The sequence below is a fragment of the Rattus norvegicus genome, chromosome 8 (genome assembly GCF_036323735.1).
Source record: "Rattus norvegicus strain BN/NHsdMcwi chromosome 8, GRCr8, whole genome shotgun sequence".
NCBI classification, from domain to species: Eukaryota; Metazoa; Chordata; class Mammalia; order Rodentia; family Muridae; genus Rattus; species Rattus norvegicus.
In genome coordinates, this window is record NC_086026.1 from 52,996,499 (window position 1) to 53,015,546 (window position 19,048).

The 19,048-nt window shown below is 54.1% G+C and overlaps 1 protein-coding gene across 1 annotated transcript in view; it reads left to right on the forward strand.

Moving 5' to 3' along the window:
* Positions 1-2,163: 2,163 nt before the first annotated feature.
* The window catches only part of Nectin1 (nectin cell adhesion molecule 1), a 63,084-nt gene continuing 46,199 nt past the window's right edge, over positions 2,164-19,048 (forward strand). Inside the window, exon 1 of the mRNA NM_001100476.1 lies at positions 2,164-2,938. Coding sequence (NP_001093946.1) covers positions 2,860-2,938 — 79 coding nt within the window. The 5' untranslated portion in view covers positions 2,164-2,859. The remainder of the gene's footprint in view (positions 2,939-19,048) is intronic.

Genomic DNA, 19,048 nt, shown 5'->3' on the forward strand with positions numbered 1-19,048 from the left:
CTGGGTTTAAATCTGGTCGGTCCTCAAGGACAGCGGCCAACTGTTTGTTGCCTCTTCAAGCTGCCTTCCTGCATGTTTATAGTCGACAGCAGTATAGCCTCAGCCACTTGCCTGCATATTCTGCACCCTCAGGCAGCCATGTCCCTCCTGAAGAGACATGCCTTTTTCGGATGCCTTGTTTTTCAGTTTGTTTCCATACACTGTTTTTCTGTGTATCCCTGGTTGTCCCAGAACTCACTTAGTAGTACAGGGTGGCCTGGAACTTGGAGATCTTCCTGCCTCTGCCTCAAAGGTATAAGCTACCATCCCTGGCTTTTCAGGAATACTCAGCAAGTATCGGAGAAGGTAAGAGAGCACAATGTTAGGTCCTAAGACATGTTGGCCACAAGCACAAACAAAAACAAAAACTCATTTTGGCTCGGGCAAGCATAAAAGCACTTGGGAGGTTCCTGGCTGCCAGCCACCAACTTGCTGAATTTGACAGGGCATCCCCTGGATTAAGACCCTCCTGTGGTTATCTGGCATGAGTCTGATTTCAGGCTTGACCCTACCTCAAGCTCAGGCTGGGTTAGGACCAATTATTTATGAGCCTGTTCCCTAATATCTTAGCTGTTGTTCACTTTCATGGTTTTCCCTGCACTGACCCTTACCTTTAATCCAGTTTCTTGAGGCTCTGTCTGTGTCTGATAGACACCTCCAGTGAGCCCCTGCAGCTCTCTTACTACAGCAGAAGCCTTTCAGGTCCCTCCTGGCCCAGGCTAACCTAGATAGATGCATTTGTCGTGAATATGAAAACCCACACCACGGGTGCTGTGGTAGAGGATTCTTCAGAACTTCCGTTTCCCCTCCTCCCCTAGACCCAGCTCATGTGGGGGCAAGGGCCAACTCTGAGACCACACAACGCATTCCCAAGTCAGGCAGTAGTGTGGTAAAAAGTTTGTTCCGAGTTACATGTGTGAAAGGGATTCAGAGAGTGAGCGTTCCTGTGAGTGGAGTGACTTCTTTAGGAGGCTGAGCATGAGCCCAATAGTGGGAAACTGTCACTCTCCTCTATTGTCCTGCCCCTCCCACTCTCCGAAAAAGAAAATTTACGTTTTATCAGAATTTGGCCGCTCCCCTATGCCTCGGTGCCCTTGAGGCTGGGCAAAGGGCAAAGGGCAAAGTGGGTGTAGTCTGCTAAGCCTCTGGGAAGAGAGAGTTCAGTTCTCTTGACTAGGAAACCCTGTCTGTCTGCCTCTCATAGGCCAAGGATGGGGACAGAAGGTCCAGACTTTAGGCTGCTAAGGGCCCCTCGGGCTCAGTCACCTTGGCAAGAAGCCACCCGGATGTGGTGGGTGGCGAACAGGATGGGGCGGAGAGTCCTGGCCGTTCTAGGACACCGACTGGATGGGCCACTTTCGCGGGAATCCCGCAAACCACTCAGAGACTAGGTGTAAGCAATGGGAACCGACTTGGTTTGTCGCTCTTCGGGGAAAGCAGAAGGCTTCAGTTTCGGGACAAGGACCCCCTGAAGGCAATGAAGATTATAAAAGAAGTCCCACTAGAAACCTGACTGCCCTGATCTCACCCACTAATGTCATGCCTCCGCTCTTCACAGCTTTCGCGGTTGGTCCTCGGCAAAGCTGCTTCCGTCTGGTGTCCAGATCTTGGGGAGCAGAAGCTTTGGCAGCTGAGTTCTAGTCTGTGCTCTGCTTCTTTCTGCCTAGGCCCACTCTCCACGCCCTCCTCTGGGCCTTTGTTTCCTCATCTGCGAAATGGTCCCAGGGTTGGACCAGAGAGTTGGAAAAGCCCTCGGAGCTCGGACAATGCCACTTTCAGCGTTCACACGGATCCCCAAGGCAGCCCCCCTCCTCATCATAACTCCACCCCTACCGAGCAGTTTCTCCCCCTTGCCGGCCGCTAGGGGTCACTGCCTCCCTTTGTCAGCGACCGCGGAGGGCAACCCGCCCTCCGGCCCTTTCCACGACCGAAAGACGTCCCAAGGGGCATCTCGCTAGCGAGGGTCCCTGAGCGGAACCCCACGGCCACGCTCGCAGCCACAGCTGCTTAGGACTGGGAGGTGCGGCCGGGCGGGCGGAGGCCGGGCCAGGGTTGGGCCGGGCGCGTGGGAGCCAGGAGGGGGTTAATGCTAACCCCTCCCCCCGGGCTGACATCACGGGAGAGCGGGTGAGAGGCTGGATCGGCGAGTGAGAGAAAGAGAGGGAGAGGAGCGAGCGCGGCTCGCCTCGTCGCCGGGGCAGCTCCACATTGTTGCGGATCGCCCGCACCCAGCGCGGTGGCGGCGGTGGGGACCCGTGGCGCACCCAGCTCGCTCCCCTCGCTCCTCGGAGACCGTGCAGCCCAGAGCCCCGCGGGCAGCTGGCCGCTGTAGCCGCACACCACCGCCTGGGCCCCGAGCCCTCCTCACCGCCCGGCCACCCTCGGAGAACAACCGGCCATGGACGCCTGCAAGTTGGAGCCGAGCGGGAGGGTGTGAGCGCGCCCCAGGGCCGGGAGCCTGCGCCGCGTTAGCCCGGTAGCCGGGCGAGCCGGGGGTGGGTCCCTCTCCCCAGCCCCGCTTTGCGTGGAAGAAGAGGGCGGGGACCGGGGCGAGGAGGAGAGCGGAGGAGGCGAAGGGGGCATGACTCGTGCAACTTACTGCGGGCATCTGCCGAGGCTCTGAGCCGGCGGCAGCCGGGGCCCGGATTGCGGCCGCGCGGATCCCACCCAGCCCACCCCGCCCCGACCGACGGCTGCGGCTGACCTGGATCCTCCGAGTGCCCGCGGACCGCCAGCGATCCGCCCTCGTCTTCCAGGCTGGTTTCTGGAGCGCGAGGAGCGCCCTCCTGGCAGCCCCTTTTGCTGGACCCCCGCCCCCCGATGGCTCGGATGGGGCTTGCGGGCGCCGCTGGACGCTGGTGGGGACTCGCTCTCGGCTTGACCGCCTTCTTCCTCCCAGGTAAGGCGATTGCTTTTGCCTCCCTCCATAACCCCCTACCCAACCAGAACCTCCCTGGGACTTGGAGCTGGATGATGGGCAAGACTACGGGTTGTAAGGAGCGAACGGAGCCAGAAAAGTTGGGTCACGCTTGGATAAGGGGGGGTAGGAGGTGGCACCGTGGAGAAAGGGGTTGAGAAGCCCAACAGCCTGCCCTGCAGGGAAGCAATCGGATGCACGTCTCTATGTAGCAAGAAAGCACTTTCTCCGCTCAGTTCTTCACAAAAATAATAATATGTAATAGGGTTCTATTTATTTAATAACCAGTTCTCAGCTCGAGAAGCAGTTTGGAAACACTGCGTGTTATATAAATGCAAAATAATCACCGTAATCACGGGCTTGGGGTATGAGACAACAGCCCCAGGGGGAGGGCGTCAGTCTCCTAGCTGGTGGGCTTGGAGAGTGGCGGGGGTTTTGGGGGGAGGACTTCATTTCTTTTGGCGGCCTCTTGTCAGATGGTTTCGGGCTCATGGGGGCCCCCTCCTGCCCCACATCGCCCCACAGCGGGCGAACGGAGCCTGCTCCTGCGGCACCGGCAGCTTCTTACTCACCTGCGGTTCCTTTTCTGGAGGGTGAGGTCGGGGCCGCATGGGGTTCGCAAACTCCCGGCCTTGCGCGGGGCTGGGCTCCGTACTGGAACTCCACTTCTAAAGCGGAGGGCTCTCCCAGGAGGAAGCTCCACTGGCTTCATGCCAACCAGGTGGCCGCATGACCCACTTTCCCGAGAGGCCCCGACGGTGTCCCGCGTGTCTTTCCTCGAGGTATGAGCTGCCGGCAGAAGAGGGGTTAACTCCGCTCCGGACCCTGAGGTGGCCCATATTGGCCTATTCTGACGGATGGGGTGGGGGCGGGCGGAGGCTAGGACGGCCCAGGCATATTGTGCTGGGGAATGAACTGGAAAAATGCGTTTAGGAGGCAAATCCTACCGAGTCCCCTCGCCTGGATTTAACCCCTTGTGTCCCTGGGGAAGCAACGAGGCTGCCAGCAGGACACACTGATTTGGGTCAAAGTGAGGAAAGTATCTCTCTAACCAACTGCCCCCTCCCCTGTAAAGCAACCTGAGACGAGCTCTGAGATAAGCTCCAAGGTAATTCGTTTGTTCGTCAACTCGGGGTGGCAAACTAGGGGGCTGGAATACAGACAGAGCCTCTGGGTTAAGAATATTGGGTTCCCAGCCACTGCGACTCTGTAGGCTTGCCGGGCTGCTTGTTAGGGAAGGGCAGGCCTGGCTGTCCAGGTGTAGCTTGGACTGACTTCTGGAAGACAAGAGCCTGGCCTCTCTCCTTCCCTTACTGCTTCCTCCTGCCAGCCATCTCGGCGCTGGGGCACTGCACCTCTCTATCAGTGGTGGATGTCCAGAAAGCAATTTGGGAAAGCTGGTACCTAGGCCAGTGTGGAGTGCTCCCCTCTTGGATGTCCCAAGAAGGGACATCACTTTCCACTTCACAGGGGCATGTTGAACCCGGCACTGGTGTGGTCTGGCTGAGAGTGAGAGCCACTGTTCATCTACTTTCTTGCTGATAGTGTTAAGTGCAGTGCACGCCGAAACTCAGCCTTTGAATTAATTTACGTGGTCAGCATAGGCTGAACTTCAGAAAGCCTTTTAAATCCCTAACTCTTCCTGGAGCCCAGAGTAAGCCACTTGCCCATAGCCCTAAAGAGTCCTAGCACACTAGGGGTTAACCTAATCCGGGGATGGACAAAAGGCCAGAGGGTTTGAAGAAGGATAAGCTCACATTCTATCTGGTGCTCAGTCCCCCAGTTTTGGGTTGGAGCAAGTTAATTCCATTGGGGTGGGGGTGGGGGTAGAGGCCCATTGTGCTCCACCCACACAAGAGGTGACACTCACCTGGCTCAAAGCAGATACTCCCCACCAAAAATCCAACCAAGAGAGGTTAGGATGCCCAGAATGGAATCATAGCTAAGAGATATTTAACAAGTGCTCTGTGCTGACCATGACCCATGGATGGGTGCAGCTGAGGCAGCCAAAGTTCCTGGACTTGCGGAGATCTTAGACAGAACCTGCTTCTGCATACCTGCTGCCTCCTCTGCTTGCTTTCTGAGGTCCACAGTGACCAGAAGCAGGGGGCTATGGCTACACTCAGTCTGGTCCTCGGACTGAGAAAGCTAGGAGGTCCCCATTGGCAATCCATCCCCTCTGTGTTCCCTCCTGCCCCCTTCCTCAGCTTCTTCCTGCTCCTGCCTTTCTCTGGGGTTTTGCCCGTCTGTCTGCTGCTCTCTCTTGTGTTCCCAGGGCTGTGACAGGGGAGCCTTGGGGAAGTGGGGAGACAAGAGTCCCCAGTATGTGTGATGGCTCCTGACTTTATAACACTGCCAACCTGGCTCTCGAAGTACATTTCTATATGACAGACAGTACAGGCAGGGTAGGAAGGGCCAGGGGCTTCGTCTTTGTTTCCTGGGATGACAGAGGCTCCTTCCGGGGTGCTCACTTAGAGGAGAGGGTCAGTGTTACCCACAGAGGGATGGAAGCCAGAAGAGGAAAGGGAGGAGAGGCTGTCTGGGAAGTAAGTGTCCCACCTTTGCCACACCTTGCTAATTGGCTTCCCCACACCTTTGGTCTAGAAAGAAACCCCACACCCTAGGTGTCGAGCTCACCATGCAAAGACCTGTCAGGCCACAGCATTCATTCCTTTTAAGCTGCCTGTGCACAGCACTGATTTCTGGTGCTTTCCTTTGAAGGCCCCAGAGCCAAGCTACATGGGTCTTTTCCTCTTCCCATTGGGCTTACTGGACCAGGCATTGTAGCAGAACCCATTCTTCTGGCCTGGGGCTTGCACTGTAAAAACAGAACCATCTCTAGGCCTAGTAGTCAGGAAGCCTTGCAGAGAGCATCTTCTGAGTCAGATCCAAGGGCTAACTGTCAAGGCCAGAAAGAAAGCCAGACACTACAGAGCTCGGGCCCAGCAGGCCTGGCTGAGCAGCCCAGAGGGTGGCTTCTGGACCTAGACTAGTATGCCTGTGGGATGTATAGTCAGTCGTTCCCTAATGCAAGCTGGGACCATTTGTAGGTTGCCAGTTCCTTCCTCGGCCACTTGGCTCTGCACAATGATTCCTCCTGGGAGATCGCCTGGGCCGCCTGGCCTGTGGATCCAGTTGTAGGCTGGCCAGCATGGCTGTGACCACAGCTGAGCCAGGGGGCCAGGATGGAGGGCCAGAGGGTCGGCTCCCATCGCTGCATCTATGATGCTGCCATTGTTTAGCAGCTGACTAATGTTCATTGTTCAACACAAATAGAAAACACCCAAGGGAGGTGTGACTATAGCTTTCAACTCCTCCGATTGTATCTTTCCTGGTTAACTTGGCAAATCGAACTCCTCCTAACTGAAGAAGGTGTATACGAAGTCACCTGTTGGGCTTTTTTTTTCCCTTTTCTTTCCTTTTTTTTTTTTTTTTTTTTTTTTTTTTCTTCAGCTTTGAACATTAGCCAGCACACCAGGTGAGAATGGGCAGTAGGCAGTTGTGGAACTTAGCCTCTAATACTTCTGACAGGCTTGCCTTTGGTCTGGCGTGGGTGGATTGCGCATGTGCACGGGGCTTTGTGTGATGCTGTTGGTCATCTCCGATTCACTGTTACAAGTACAGATCTGCAGGAACTAGAATTAGGGAGTGTATGTGCTCATATTTGCAGATTACCACGGACCTGGAACCGTGAGTACCAAATGCTTGCTCACACATAACTGATTCTTTACGGCATTCGGAGGGGTTGCACGGGCGGTTTTGAACCATGAGGACCCCTGTGATGATGTCAGTGACTTGAAGGTGATCTGGGGAGGAGACCCAGGATTTGCTTAAGAGCTAGCAAAACCAGCCCACTCCAGCAAAAGCTATCGGGTCCTAGTCCTTTGGGGCATAGGAAACCTTGATTCTGCTTCCTTCTTCTCTGTCCTTGGCTTTCCACTAAATCCTTGCTGGAAAGAACACAGACCTTGACAACACCTGGAAAGGGCTGTCTATCTGTCTGTCTGTCGTCTCCTTGGCCAACACAGCAATGCTGGAGCCTGCTCCCTAGGCTCTCAAGATCCTGCATACCTGCTGCCTCCTTGGTAGGGGCCAAGGGACATAGGTTTTCAGTTCCTCCTCAGGCACCTTTCCTGCGTGGGCACTTAGGAAAAAGGAATTTTGGAAGTCAAGTTAGGCAGCACACTGTCCTTTTTAAAGAGCAGGAGCAAGAGCCCACAAGAAGCCTGCAGAGCCAAGTGTGTGGCCAGGTCAGCAGTATGAATGTACCTGACAGAATCCTAGGCGTGGGCAGCAGGAGGGTGCCACTTGTTAGAAAAGGAGGAGGCAGCGAGGGACCAGGAGTAGGGAAGCTGCAGTCTCAAGAGCTCAGACTCCTCGCCTAAACCCAGCAGGCACATATCCCCCCTGTGCTGCCAACAGCTCCATAGAGAGCAGGCCTGCAGAGCCAACAGCAGATGTGCTGCCTGGAGCAGGAGGTAACTTAAGATCCGAGTGGATCACCTTGCAAGAGGGAATGCCCTGAGCTGGAGATAACACCCCTGCATCCAGTTAACCCTCTAAACCCCGCGTACCTGGTGGAGCTGGACGAAGAGGAAAAGGAAAAAGCACGAAGCTGTCAGACATGTGAGAACGTCGAAGCTTCCCCAAGCAGAGGGGAACCCAGCAGAGCAGAAGAGACCCAAGGCAGACTTAATGATTTGTGATAGCAGAGAACAGGATCTTGAGGGCAGTGAATAGGTAATCTTCATCCTGGGAAGTGCAGAAAAGGAGGTTAGAGATTCTTATTCTTGGGGTAGATAGGGCATGGGAGCTGTGCCTTTCTCAGTCTCTAAATAGGTGGCAGAGAAGCAGGTCACTTAGGTGTCCTTCTCCTGTAACCAGCTGCTCACCTCATCTTGATGGCCCAGCCTAGTAAAACTGGCTAAGCTAGGTTAGAATCCCAGCTCTGCCGATGACTTGTTGAGAAACCTTAGCAGAGTTGTGGCACGAGCCTCAGCTTTCCTGTCTGTGAAATGGAACTCCGTTGACTGCGCTATCCCAGATTTCAAGAGGAGATGGAGAAAGATGACTGAACGGTTCTTAACTCAAGGCTAGCACGTGATAACATGAAGAGAATGAAGGGCCTGGGCTATTACCACATGTCTTTCCTCTGAATGGCCCTTCCCCTGTGTGTCTGCCCATTGGGTAGTACCCCTTATGTTCTTTTGAGAAAGCCACTTAGCTGCTCAGTGCCAGCTTCACTTCCTTTTTCTCCAACCTGGTACTGGGAGAGTAAGTCCCTGCCCCTATTTGGACATGATGCTACAGCCACCTGGGAGCTGCGGGCATGGTGGGAGGACTCGGGTGGCCTGACTAGCTAAAGATACCTGCCCAGGCCAGTCCTATGGAGGCCTGTGGAGTGCCGCACAGGCAGCAGGTGCTGGGCAGTCTTTGTTCTGCAGCTTGTTACTCAGGGCTCTCCAGGCACCCGCTTTGCTGCCTGGATGCAGCCCAGCTGGGGCGCCCGCCATTGCCCATCTGGAGTGCTTGCAGAGGCAGCAACCAGGGGCTGGCAGGGAGAGCCTGGGACTCTCTGCTCCTGCTTTTCTCAAATTTCTACCTACCTCTGAGAGGGGGTTGGGGGTGGCAGCAGCTTCTGTTGAGGTGGTAGAAGCCAGGTAAAGAGTCTTTCCTGGGGTGGCCCACTTCTCTTCCTGGTCTCCTGTTGCCAATTGAACACTTCCACTAAATTGTCATGAAAATAAAGGCAGATGGAACCCAAGGCCAGCACCACTCTCCACTCAGAATTTCAGCCAGATTCACATGAATTGTGTTAGGATTAATATCGTTCCCCTAAAGGGATTTTAGTTTGGTGACTTGTTGCCTATCCCATATGCCCAAAGTAGACCGGGACTTCTGAGAGTAAATCCTTTAGATCAGAAAGAACAAGCCAGGATGGGCACACACACAGAAGGGTTGAGCCAGGCCGTCATTGTGAACGTGATACAGACGTTGACTTTGTCAGCCCCCCACCAGATCCACCCTCCCTGTCTTGCAGCTCCTGGGGGAAGTAAGGGGTGAGTGAAAAATACAGAGTGCTACTGGAGGTGCCCACAGAGCCCAGGCTGGCACAGGAGCAGAAACAGTGGGGCAGTGACGGAGCAGGGGGGAGAATGCTCCCCTGGGAATGTGGGCTGAGACAAGGGCAGGGCCCTGAGGTGTGAGCGTGGAGCCCCAGGGCATGGGCAGGCCAGGACAGGGTGTGGGCTTGGCTCAGGCAGAGAGTGGGAGCCCAGAAAGCATCATGGGGGTGGATGGAGCACCCAAGAGGGGTTCGGAGATACAATTTGGCACCTTGAGTCAGTTCCCTCACCCAGGCAACCTCTGCCACCTTGAGTCTTCACAGACCCCAAATCATTCCTAGTTCATGAGGAGTCTCATTACCCAGCCACACACAATAAAACCCGCCTGACCACTCTGGCCCGAATCTCATTAGAGGACATTAGTTCCGCTGGCTCGTGGCTCCTTTGGGACCCAGCTGCAGGCGTGGTCCAAGAAGCAAAATGGGCCGTTGGCCATGGGCACCAGCCTGTCCCATTGAGACACTGAGGTCAGTCAATGGATTTAAATGGAGGCCATCCCTCCAGAGTTCTGGAATGCATGTACCTTAGTGCTGGAAACCAGTGGGACTCCCAGTTCTGTCCCCCGCCTCCAGGGGAATAGACCCAGCTCTTTTCCAGGTTGTCCTCTGAAAGGAACTGACTGTAGGCTCCAGCCATCATTGCATGGAGGAAAACCCTTAGGGACAGGGATATATAAGGGGAGTTAGAACCAGGAATCCTCAGTGGCCTCGGCCTAAATCTTGGCCTGTCTTCCATCCAAAAAGCAGAGCATAGAGATTTAGAGACCCTGTGGCTGGAGCATTTTCCCCATCTCTTACTGGAGTTTCATCGTGGACTGAAAGAAAGAGCTAGCTGCTACCAAGAACCATCTAGTAGCCTTGGCAGGGCTTCATGTGGCATCTCCTCCCTAGAGTTGGGCACCATGACCATAGTAACTGGTAGGGACCCAGAGTCTGCCTTGGAGTTCTTACCCCCAAAGATGGGGTTGTCTCACAGCAGGCTTTAGCGCCTGTTCCAGCCTTTGTTCTGCCTGTAGCCTCTGCCGCTGTGCTGGACATCTTGCCCGAAACCCAGCATACCAGAACAGCAGCATGGCTCCATGGATGTCACAATGGAAAACAAACAACATGTTTCTTGGTGCCTCAGGCTTATGGGGAAAATGCAGGCCAGACTTAAATAACTAGGGCAAGGACACTCAGGCTCCCTGATCTGCCCTGCACCAGTAAGGGGGTCATGCAGGGGAGCCCACGCTTTGTCAGGTGAGCTTGTATGTCCGCCCAGTGTGAGTCAGTGGAGATAGGAGTTTAAACTGTTTGGGCAAACACAGCCAACTCTGTCCTGAGGACAGTGGGCTTCTGGGGCGTTCCTTGTGAGTCCCTTCAAGTCACTTCTGGTGTATAAATGACACTGGGATAGGGAGGTGGTTCCCTTCTCTGTCTCTGAGCTACACCTCAGGTGTTGCCCCCTCACAATCACCTTCTAAGATAAGAGTGTTAGAGAAGGTGCCTCAGAGCCAAGCCGGCCCTACAGACACTGCTGTGGACTCTGATGACAGTATCTCCTTGGTGAGGCTGCTTCTGTAGTTCCTGGGTTGCATCTGGCCCTGACTCCTGGCTCCAGTGTGCCCACACTCCCAGGATACACCTGAGAAGGACACTCACAAGCCCAGGAGCATACGATTAGCTGCTCACTCCCTACCACCTCTCACTGCCCTCGCCTGCACACTGCACACTCCTCAGTTTGCACCAAGTGTCTTTTCCACTCCAGTGCCTTCGCACATGCTGTTCCTGCACACTGTCCGCTATTTCCTTTGAATACTGATTCTAAACCCTAAATCTGAGCCAACAGCATCATGAAGCCTTCGTAGTCTGCCCTCTGGCTGAAGATAACTTCTCTCATCTGGAAGCCTTCCTGCACCTCATCGGTAGTTCTTTGAGCCTGGGATTTATCTTTTTTTTTTTTCCCCAAGCCTGAGAGTGCCACTCCTGATAGGACTTGGTTTTCCCATGGCCTAGCTCGGAGCCAGTCCCATACATGCTACATGGATGCATAGGTGCATGAAGAGTAACCATGGTGAAAGCAAACTTGCATTCAGAGATCTTGGGTGCCAGACTGTTGGCAGCGCCATTTAATAACTTAATGACCATCGCAGATCACGTGGAACGTTGTGATAGATGTGGTTTGCCTGTTTTTACATATGGAAAGACGAGGCCCAGACAGGTTAGGTGACTTGCCTGTGGACACTTGGGCTGATGTTTAGCAGAGCCAGCAGTGTTCAGGTCTAGGAAGTCAGACCCAATGTTTCCACTTGGCTTCTCTTCAAGGGTGTTGTGGGCAAAGGATGGAGAAGCCTGTTTGCTAAGCCTGGAGTACCCACAAGGCAGTACATTAAGAGTGGTTCAACCCCAATGGATAGCACTGTACTGCTTACATCTGTGTCCATATGAGGGACCCCCACATAGCCTGGTTCTGTGGTTCTATGGCCTGGGAGCATCACATCTTCAAGAGTCTTGGCGCTATTCCTATAACGTCCTTTCACTACATTAGAAGTTTTAGAAGCACAGTTAATGCATTCCTGGACCATCCTGCCTCTGCTTGTGTCCCTACCCCTCCTGGGCCTCAGGAGTGTTCATTGGCTGTGCTGGAATGGAATAGATATGATGTTATCATTCTTCTACACATTACCCACGCCATCGTGGGGGCCTCCTGCCGTGCTCCATGCAGACACAAGAAGCAGGGCAGTGGCTTCTCTGAGAGAACTTGCCAAGAGCTACTCCCAGCAGGTATCAAGGTTCCTGGGTTGGGTACTGATCATGGGGTGGGGCCAGAGCTTATCCCAGACTTCTGGAAGGTTATGATCTCCTAGAGATCCCAAAAGATGGAAAGGGAGGGGCCTCTGCTGGGGAGGATTTAGGGTGTTCACCTGTGTAGGAAGCTTTGATCCCTTGGGATGAAAGGACCAGTGCTTCCTCTGCCCTGGGGAGCTGGAGTGCAGGCAGGGTGCTCCTGGGGCCTGGGATCCTCAGCCACAGCGGGGTGCATGCAGTAGAATGGAGAATGAGCCCAGGAGAGAATCTGAGGCACAGAAAAATCAGACCTTCCCCTGTATTATGGCTAGGGACTAACATGACCTCTGCACAGCATATGAACATATTCCCCTCTCAGGGTCACTCACCCATGACTCTACCGGTCACCCAGTGGACTCTGACCTCCCAGCTCCACTGGCTTAATTAGGAAGTTAGCTGGTCTGAAACAGAGTCATCTGATCAGCTTCGAAGCCAAAGAGAAATTCCTCCCAGACCCTCTGATTGTCCATGCTCCATTAGGTTGAATCACGATGTGGCCCGTGTGGCCCAGACACCAGCCGGAGCCATGCTCTGGATTCCCTAGACTGGGATCTGCTTGAAAGCCCCTAGAAGAAGCAAGCTTGGATCCTCCCCAAACCCAGGGACTGCCCAGTGATCACAAAGGGACCCCTCCTCCCCAGAGCTAGCTAGAGGTTTGCATCTATGGTGGCTGAATTCTGCAGCATCTCTGGGATCTCAGTTGGAGCACAGGCAGGGGCAGGCATTTCCCAAGTGTAAATAAGATACTGACAGAGGAGCCACACCATGCACGAGATGGTTTTATTATTACTGCCCGCCACCCCCACCCTGAAGCATCGCCGTCTCATTGGCCTAGATTGCTGCATCTCTCAGAATGATGGATGGGCCTTCTCTCCCTTCCCAGGCAGGGCAGTAGCCCTGCTACCCAGATACCTCCTACACAGCCCCTTCCTAAAATTTATTCTTTGTGTCTGTGGTGCCCAGAGAGTCATCAGTGTCCTGAACCAGCTGAGCACTGATTATCTCCGATGGCTTGATGGATGGGCCTTTAGGGGAACTTAGGCGACAGGCCCTACCCCCTGCTCCCTCCTCAGTCCCTGCTACAGCACCCTTCCCAGCCCTCCCAGGAGGCAGATAATGGGCCTGAGTCTGTGCTGAAGAGAAGCAGGGGTGATAAAGGAGGGGAAGCAGTGACAATCCTTGGCGCCCACCTCACGGTGCTACTGCCGCAAGGATAGCTGGGAAGTCTCCATACCCACCCCGCCCCAAGCACTGCATGGCCACATCCTTGCAGCAGTGTCTCCTATTACCCTGTTCTCCCCCTATCACTCCATTATCCTGCCCCCCGCCCCCAGCACTGCAGACGCAGTTTGCACAGTGGCAATAATCTGTGTGGTTTATGTGTGTTCTTCACAAGTGTTTTTATGTCCTTCGAGTGTGTACTAGGGAGGTTTATGGCTGTGTTTGTGCACGTGTGCCTGTGTGTCAGTGTCTGTGTGTATGCTTGTGCTTGTGCGTGCGTGCGTGCATACGGTGCTCCTGACTAGATGCTCACCTTCCTCAGGGAGCAAGGGCCTCTCACCCAGCTCCTGCTGCTGGTGCAGAGAGAGCCCCGCTCCTGGAGGCGAGGTGGCCAGAGATGCTGACTCCCAGCCAGGATCTGCTCTACCACCCCCCACCCCCACCCCCCGTGTCACAGACACACAGAGGTCACTTACATAATTGTTTTGTCTATAGGATCACAAACAACTTGTTCCACTGTTTTTCCTCTCGACACTGAACCCGAGGGTTATTTTGGTCTCAAGATTTTATGAGTGACCTGCGTCGACCTGTGGATCGATGCCAGATGATCTCTAGACATGGACTCCCTTAACTGTTAAGGTGGGGATGAGAGTTTGAAAGGGGAAGCAACTGATAGCTGATACCATATCGTGGCCATTCATTATTAGCTCTTTACCTAAGGACCCTCAGTCTGGAGAGGAAGGTTTAGTCTCTGAAGGAAGATCCCCCTCTTAGCAGCAGTAACACACAGTCCTGTCAAGAGGCTCCTCCTCCAAGCTGGGCACAGATGTGTGTCCTTAGAGGTTTGTTCACACCTCAAATGGTCACCTTTAGGTCACTCTTTAGGGGCCATTTGGTCTCCTTAAGAGGTAGTTGGAAGCAAGGGTTAAATGATTCTGACTCCCCCCCCCCACCTACTTCTGACCACCCTTGGACCTTAGTGGTGGGCAGGTTAATCCCTACATTCTGTTGGAAGTGGCAGCCAGGGACACAGCAGCACACGTAATGTCCTGGCCAGTAGTGGATGTCATCAGCTCTCTCCCCTCTCACACAGCATGTGACACCTCGGGGTGCTGGCTCCTTTAAGCAAGAATGTCCACAGCACAGATGCCTGGAAGGCGGTGTAGACAGAGGGTTGCAGCCTGGTGGGTCATGTCCATGCTGACCTCCCTGAATCTTCCCTGTATAGAAAGTTAAGGAGAGCTGGGTTGGGCAAGGTACTGTGTTTTCCTTCACCTTCAAGGAGAGTCCCTGCTACCCCACCAGACCCAGGTCTAGAGAGAACCTCCCAGTAGAACCACAACCTCAGGAGTTTCCCTGCCTTGCAGCACAGGGCCGAGCAAAGTGGTCAAAATCCTGGAGTCTCAGCACTGGAGGCAAAAATTAAACAAAATACTACCACATTCCCATCCTGAACCCTCCTCACCCAAACTCCTGCCAGCTGGTATAGCTTCCAGGCTCAGTGTGAACCCCTCTAGTGATAGGGAGTTAGTTCACCTTCCTTCTTGGAAGCCCCACATTCCCATGCGACTATGCCAAGCTCTGTGTCCCCCGCCCCCCACCCCCAAGTCTGTTTCTGCCCCTTGGAATTGCCTGGGGCACATCTGATGCCCTTGTGATAATCTGCTCAGAGAGCTCTTCCTGGTGTGGTCCAGGGCCACACACCTCACCATTGTTGCTTCTGTCTTGGGGAGTGAACCATCCAGATATCTAGTAGCAGAAGTAACTGCCCCAAACTGAACCCAGTGCACCTGAAGTGGACTGAGCAGCCTGGGGTTTTGGCCACAAAATTCCCGGCCCGACCGACTGTGAGAGATCTAAGAGGAGGCCGAATGGAGCAGGCTTGCTTCACACATCCCGCCACCCTCACCCCTTCTTCTCCCAGCCCTCACCCCTTCCCACCCCTGTTTTCTTTTGGATTAACTATAAATTGCAGTGAAAGATCGGCTTATCTCCAGTAGGAATTAAGGAATTAAGTTAGTGGTGGGAGAAGGTTGGGAGAGGGAGCATATTGCAGAGGAACAGGGGGTTGGGGCAGCCAGAGTGACGGGCAGGACCCTGTCTGCCTGCATCTGTTACTTTGCGGCAGGGTGGGGGTTGGGTGGGGGTGTGTAACTTGGGCTCTGAGCTGCCTGTGTCCTCCTAGGGACCAGACTCCTGACGGCCTTGGAGAGTGTTGTGGCTCCATGGGAAGGGGGTGGCAGGCATATGGGGTACCACAGATGGAATGATCTCCTAGTAGCCCCTTCTGTCCTTTTCTGATGTTTCATGATCCAGTACAGCAGCTCTGGGACTTGTCACAGCACAGGAAGGGCCAGCCCCAGCATGTGGCAGGGTGGGGCACTCCACTCTTTGGCACTAGGATGCTGAAGCAAATTCTGTAGTCGGAAGTTGAGGGGCAGGGATTGGGTTAGACAGAACCAGCCTGCCTTGAAGTGAGTCCAGGTGAGCCTCACTGCCTGTCTCGGGGGTCTTTACCAGACAGTGCCTGGGAGTTACATTGAAACCCACACACCCACCAGCCTCTCAGCTCCCCAGAGTGAAGGTTGAGGTTGAGAATCAGCTTCCCTCTCCTGGCAGAGCCACTCAGAAGTCTTTTTGAATGCCAAGTGAGGGGCGAGGGGTCACACGGGATCTGCTCTACCTGCCTTCACCTTACCCAGCCCCTGCTCCTCAGAGACAGCCCTGTATAGAGGCCATACATTCCCCAGGCTACTCACTGTAGCTTGCCACCCTGCCTGGCATCAGTATGTCTATAGCAGAGATGGCGTTTTATAGTGTGTCCCTCCTCTCCTTCAGACTCCTAGCCTGGGCCAAGCCAGACACAGGAGAGGCTGGAAATGAAGAAGAAGAAAAGACAAGGCTGAGGACCTCCCTGTTTGCTCAGACAAGCTGGGGGACCTGTCCCAAACAACTGTCAATCCTGGGTGTAGGGGTCACTGAAGAGTAGCAGCCATCAGGGCACCAGAAGACAAGATCCAGACCAGAAGTGGCTGGGAGAGAGAGGGGGTGGCATTTAACTCTGATGACAAGGAAGCCAACCCAACCAGCCTAAAGGTCTGGGCATTTGGTGGGTTAATCATTGGTGACTCTGGTTAATAACTCATTGGCAGTTTTGTTCCTAAATTCCAGCCCCTTGCCCCAACCCTAGAGGTCTTTCTGACTGTCCAGGTCCCCAGAGCCCTACCTGCCCTGTCCTGGGACCCCCACCTCCCAGGTGAGAGCCTCTCACCATGTCCCCCACACCCCAGCTGGTCTCTGGCATCCAGAATCAGGCTGCTGTGTAATCTCCAAGAGAGATTAGTGACCTCCTTCTCTGCCCTTCCCCTACAGGCTGTGAAGGCCTTTACATACTTTTTGCTGGGAGGGTAGGCCACCCACAGAGGGTCTCCAGGTGCCCTAGTGAGCAGGGCCTGTTATATGTGGACCCTTTCTGAAGCTCCATGGTGGCTGTGAGAAGAGTGAGCCAATAGATTCTCTTTAGGTAGCTCCGTGTGTGTGCATGTGTGTGTGTGTGTGCATGTGTGCGTGTGTGCGTGTGTGCGTGTGTGCGTGTGTGTGTGTGTGTGTGTGTGTGTGTGTGTGTGTACCCCCCTCTCCCCAGCACAATTGCTTTCAGCAATCTGAAACAAGCTTCGAAACTTATCCAGCTGGTATATGTTGGGGGCACCTGAGACCAGTATCACCAGGCCCTGCATTTAGGATAAAATGAGGCAGGAGTCACATGCTCTGAGGTTTGAGCATTTTCAGCCTGCTGGGGCACTTGCTGGTTGGAGGTTGGCCAAGTTTCCCCACCTCTGACTTATGATCTTGGGCAAATAATCCTGTCCTGGTGGCCATTAAAACAGTTTTCCTAGCTGGTTTTACTAGCCTGTTATTAAGGGACAGAGTGGCAGAAAAAGAAGCAAGAGAAAGGTCAGAGGTGAAACTGGAGCACCAGGGTGGGCTCTTCTAGTCTCCTGCCTCCTTCACATCCCTGGAGCCCAGTACTCAGTGCTGGGTGTCCTCAGCAGGTGGCTGCTGGGAATGGTGTCGCAGCTGCTTGGGTGGTTGAAGAATGCAGAGGTGGGGGTTTTCAGGAGCTGGCCTTTGTGAGGATGGGTCCCAGAGGCTGGAGACATCAGGACCACCCCAAGTGGAAGACCCATGTCTTCAAGGGGTCTGTGAATGGAGGTGGACATGGAGCCTTGGAGAGCCCTAGGGTGGTGGGGAGGAGGCTAAAGAGAAACAAACCTACCACCTACTTCAGTCTGACCTGTGTGCAGTCTGCACCTCAGGATCCTCACTCACACCCCCCTCCTCAAGCCACAGCTCACGCAGAACTCTTCCCATTTGTACCGTTGGAACCCCCTGGTTCTGTTCCGTGCCCTTCATTCTTTCCCTCCTTGCTGCTGTAAAGACCTGCCACTGTCCTTGGAACACCTCTGAGCTTGGAACTGCTCTTCTTCCTCAGGGTCTCTCCCATTCCTGAGCAGCCACTCGTCACTGTAGAGTGAAGAGAAGTTTGAGCTTACCATTGTCCTACTCTGAAGCCCCATGAGCTCCCCACCACTGCCGATCTCAGCTCCATGACCTAGGCCACACCCTTCAGCCTTAGAACTGCTCTCTCAGAGCCAGACGAGCTTCAGACTGTGCCATCCTGCACACCGTAGCATGTTTAGCAATGTTCCTAGCCTCTAATCACTGGAGGCTAGTAGCACCTACTTTTACCGGCGTGTCCTAATGAGACACGGTGGTGATGCCTGCCTGTAATCCCAGAACTCAGGACGTAGAGGCAGGCAGATCACTGTGGGTTAGAGGTCAGGCTGGGCTACAAGGTGAGAAGACATTGTCTCACACAAACAAAAATAAACCAAAGTAACAAACCACAAAAAACATTGTTGCAGCTCCCTTCCCAGCTACCCCCAACCAAGGCTGCACATTGAGCATCACTGGTCTAGCCTGCTACAGCCAGACCTCTTTTGCCAAAGCTACCTCCCATGCTGTTCCCGGAGCATAAAGTCAAACGTTCCAACTTCTGCCCCTGAGCCTTGCCTCCTGCTGATGCTGAGCCCTAGAACATCTGCCTGTGAAACACCCACTTTGCTCTATAGGACTTTCTTCCTCCAGATCCTTGGCTTCTTAGGGAGGGCGGTTCACGGCCCAACTCTGCCTTGTAAGCAGCAGGTGCCTCATGAATGTATGATGACGTGCTGGAAGCCAGCTGGCTCTGGAGCACCCCCACTCTTCGCCGTTCTTGGCACCCTCTCTCACCCCGTAGCCAAGAGAGAACTTCGGATGCTCCGTTTTTCCTGACACCTCTATATCCACCTCGTTTTTTTCACACACAGCAAACAAAAGTCATCTTTTTCCATTTGCTAAGTACAGGGGCGCCGTGGTTGCCCGTGTGAAGCTGTGTGTGGCTGGGTGGCTTTGCAGGCGGGAACCGAGTGGTGGCATGTTTTTCGTGTGTCGGGTACTGGTGCTGGCGTCAGAAATGACGCCATCTGTGCCAGGCCTTGTCTAGGGGTCTTCTTGCCCACTAATTGCGCCATATTCCAATTCCACCCAAATGAGTTTAGTCCCCTGCAAGCTATGCTCTTTCCCAACTTTGTTCTGACCGTCTTCTGTTTGGAGAACCCTGCCCGGGAAGCTCCTACTCACCCTTCAAAGCCCCGTGCAAAGGGTCCGCCCTTTCATCTCCAGTCGCCTTCTCCACATGATCCACCTCTTTCCTCTGTGGCCGCACTATGCAAACAGTCTGACCCAAGCAGTGCTCATATTATTAGGTCATTTGAGAGCAGGGACTATGTCCAATCACAGGTATCTGTTTATATCCCTGTGTTTATATCTCTATTCGAAGCTCTCAATAAGAGTCTTCCGAGATGTTAAATAAATGGGAA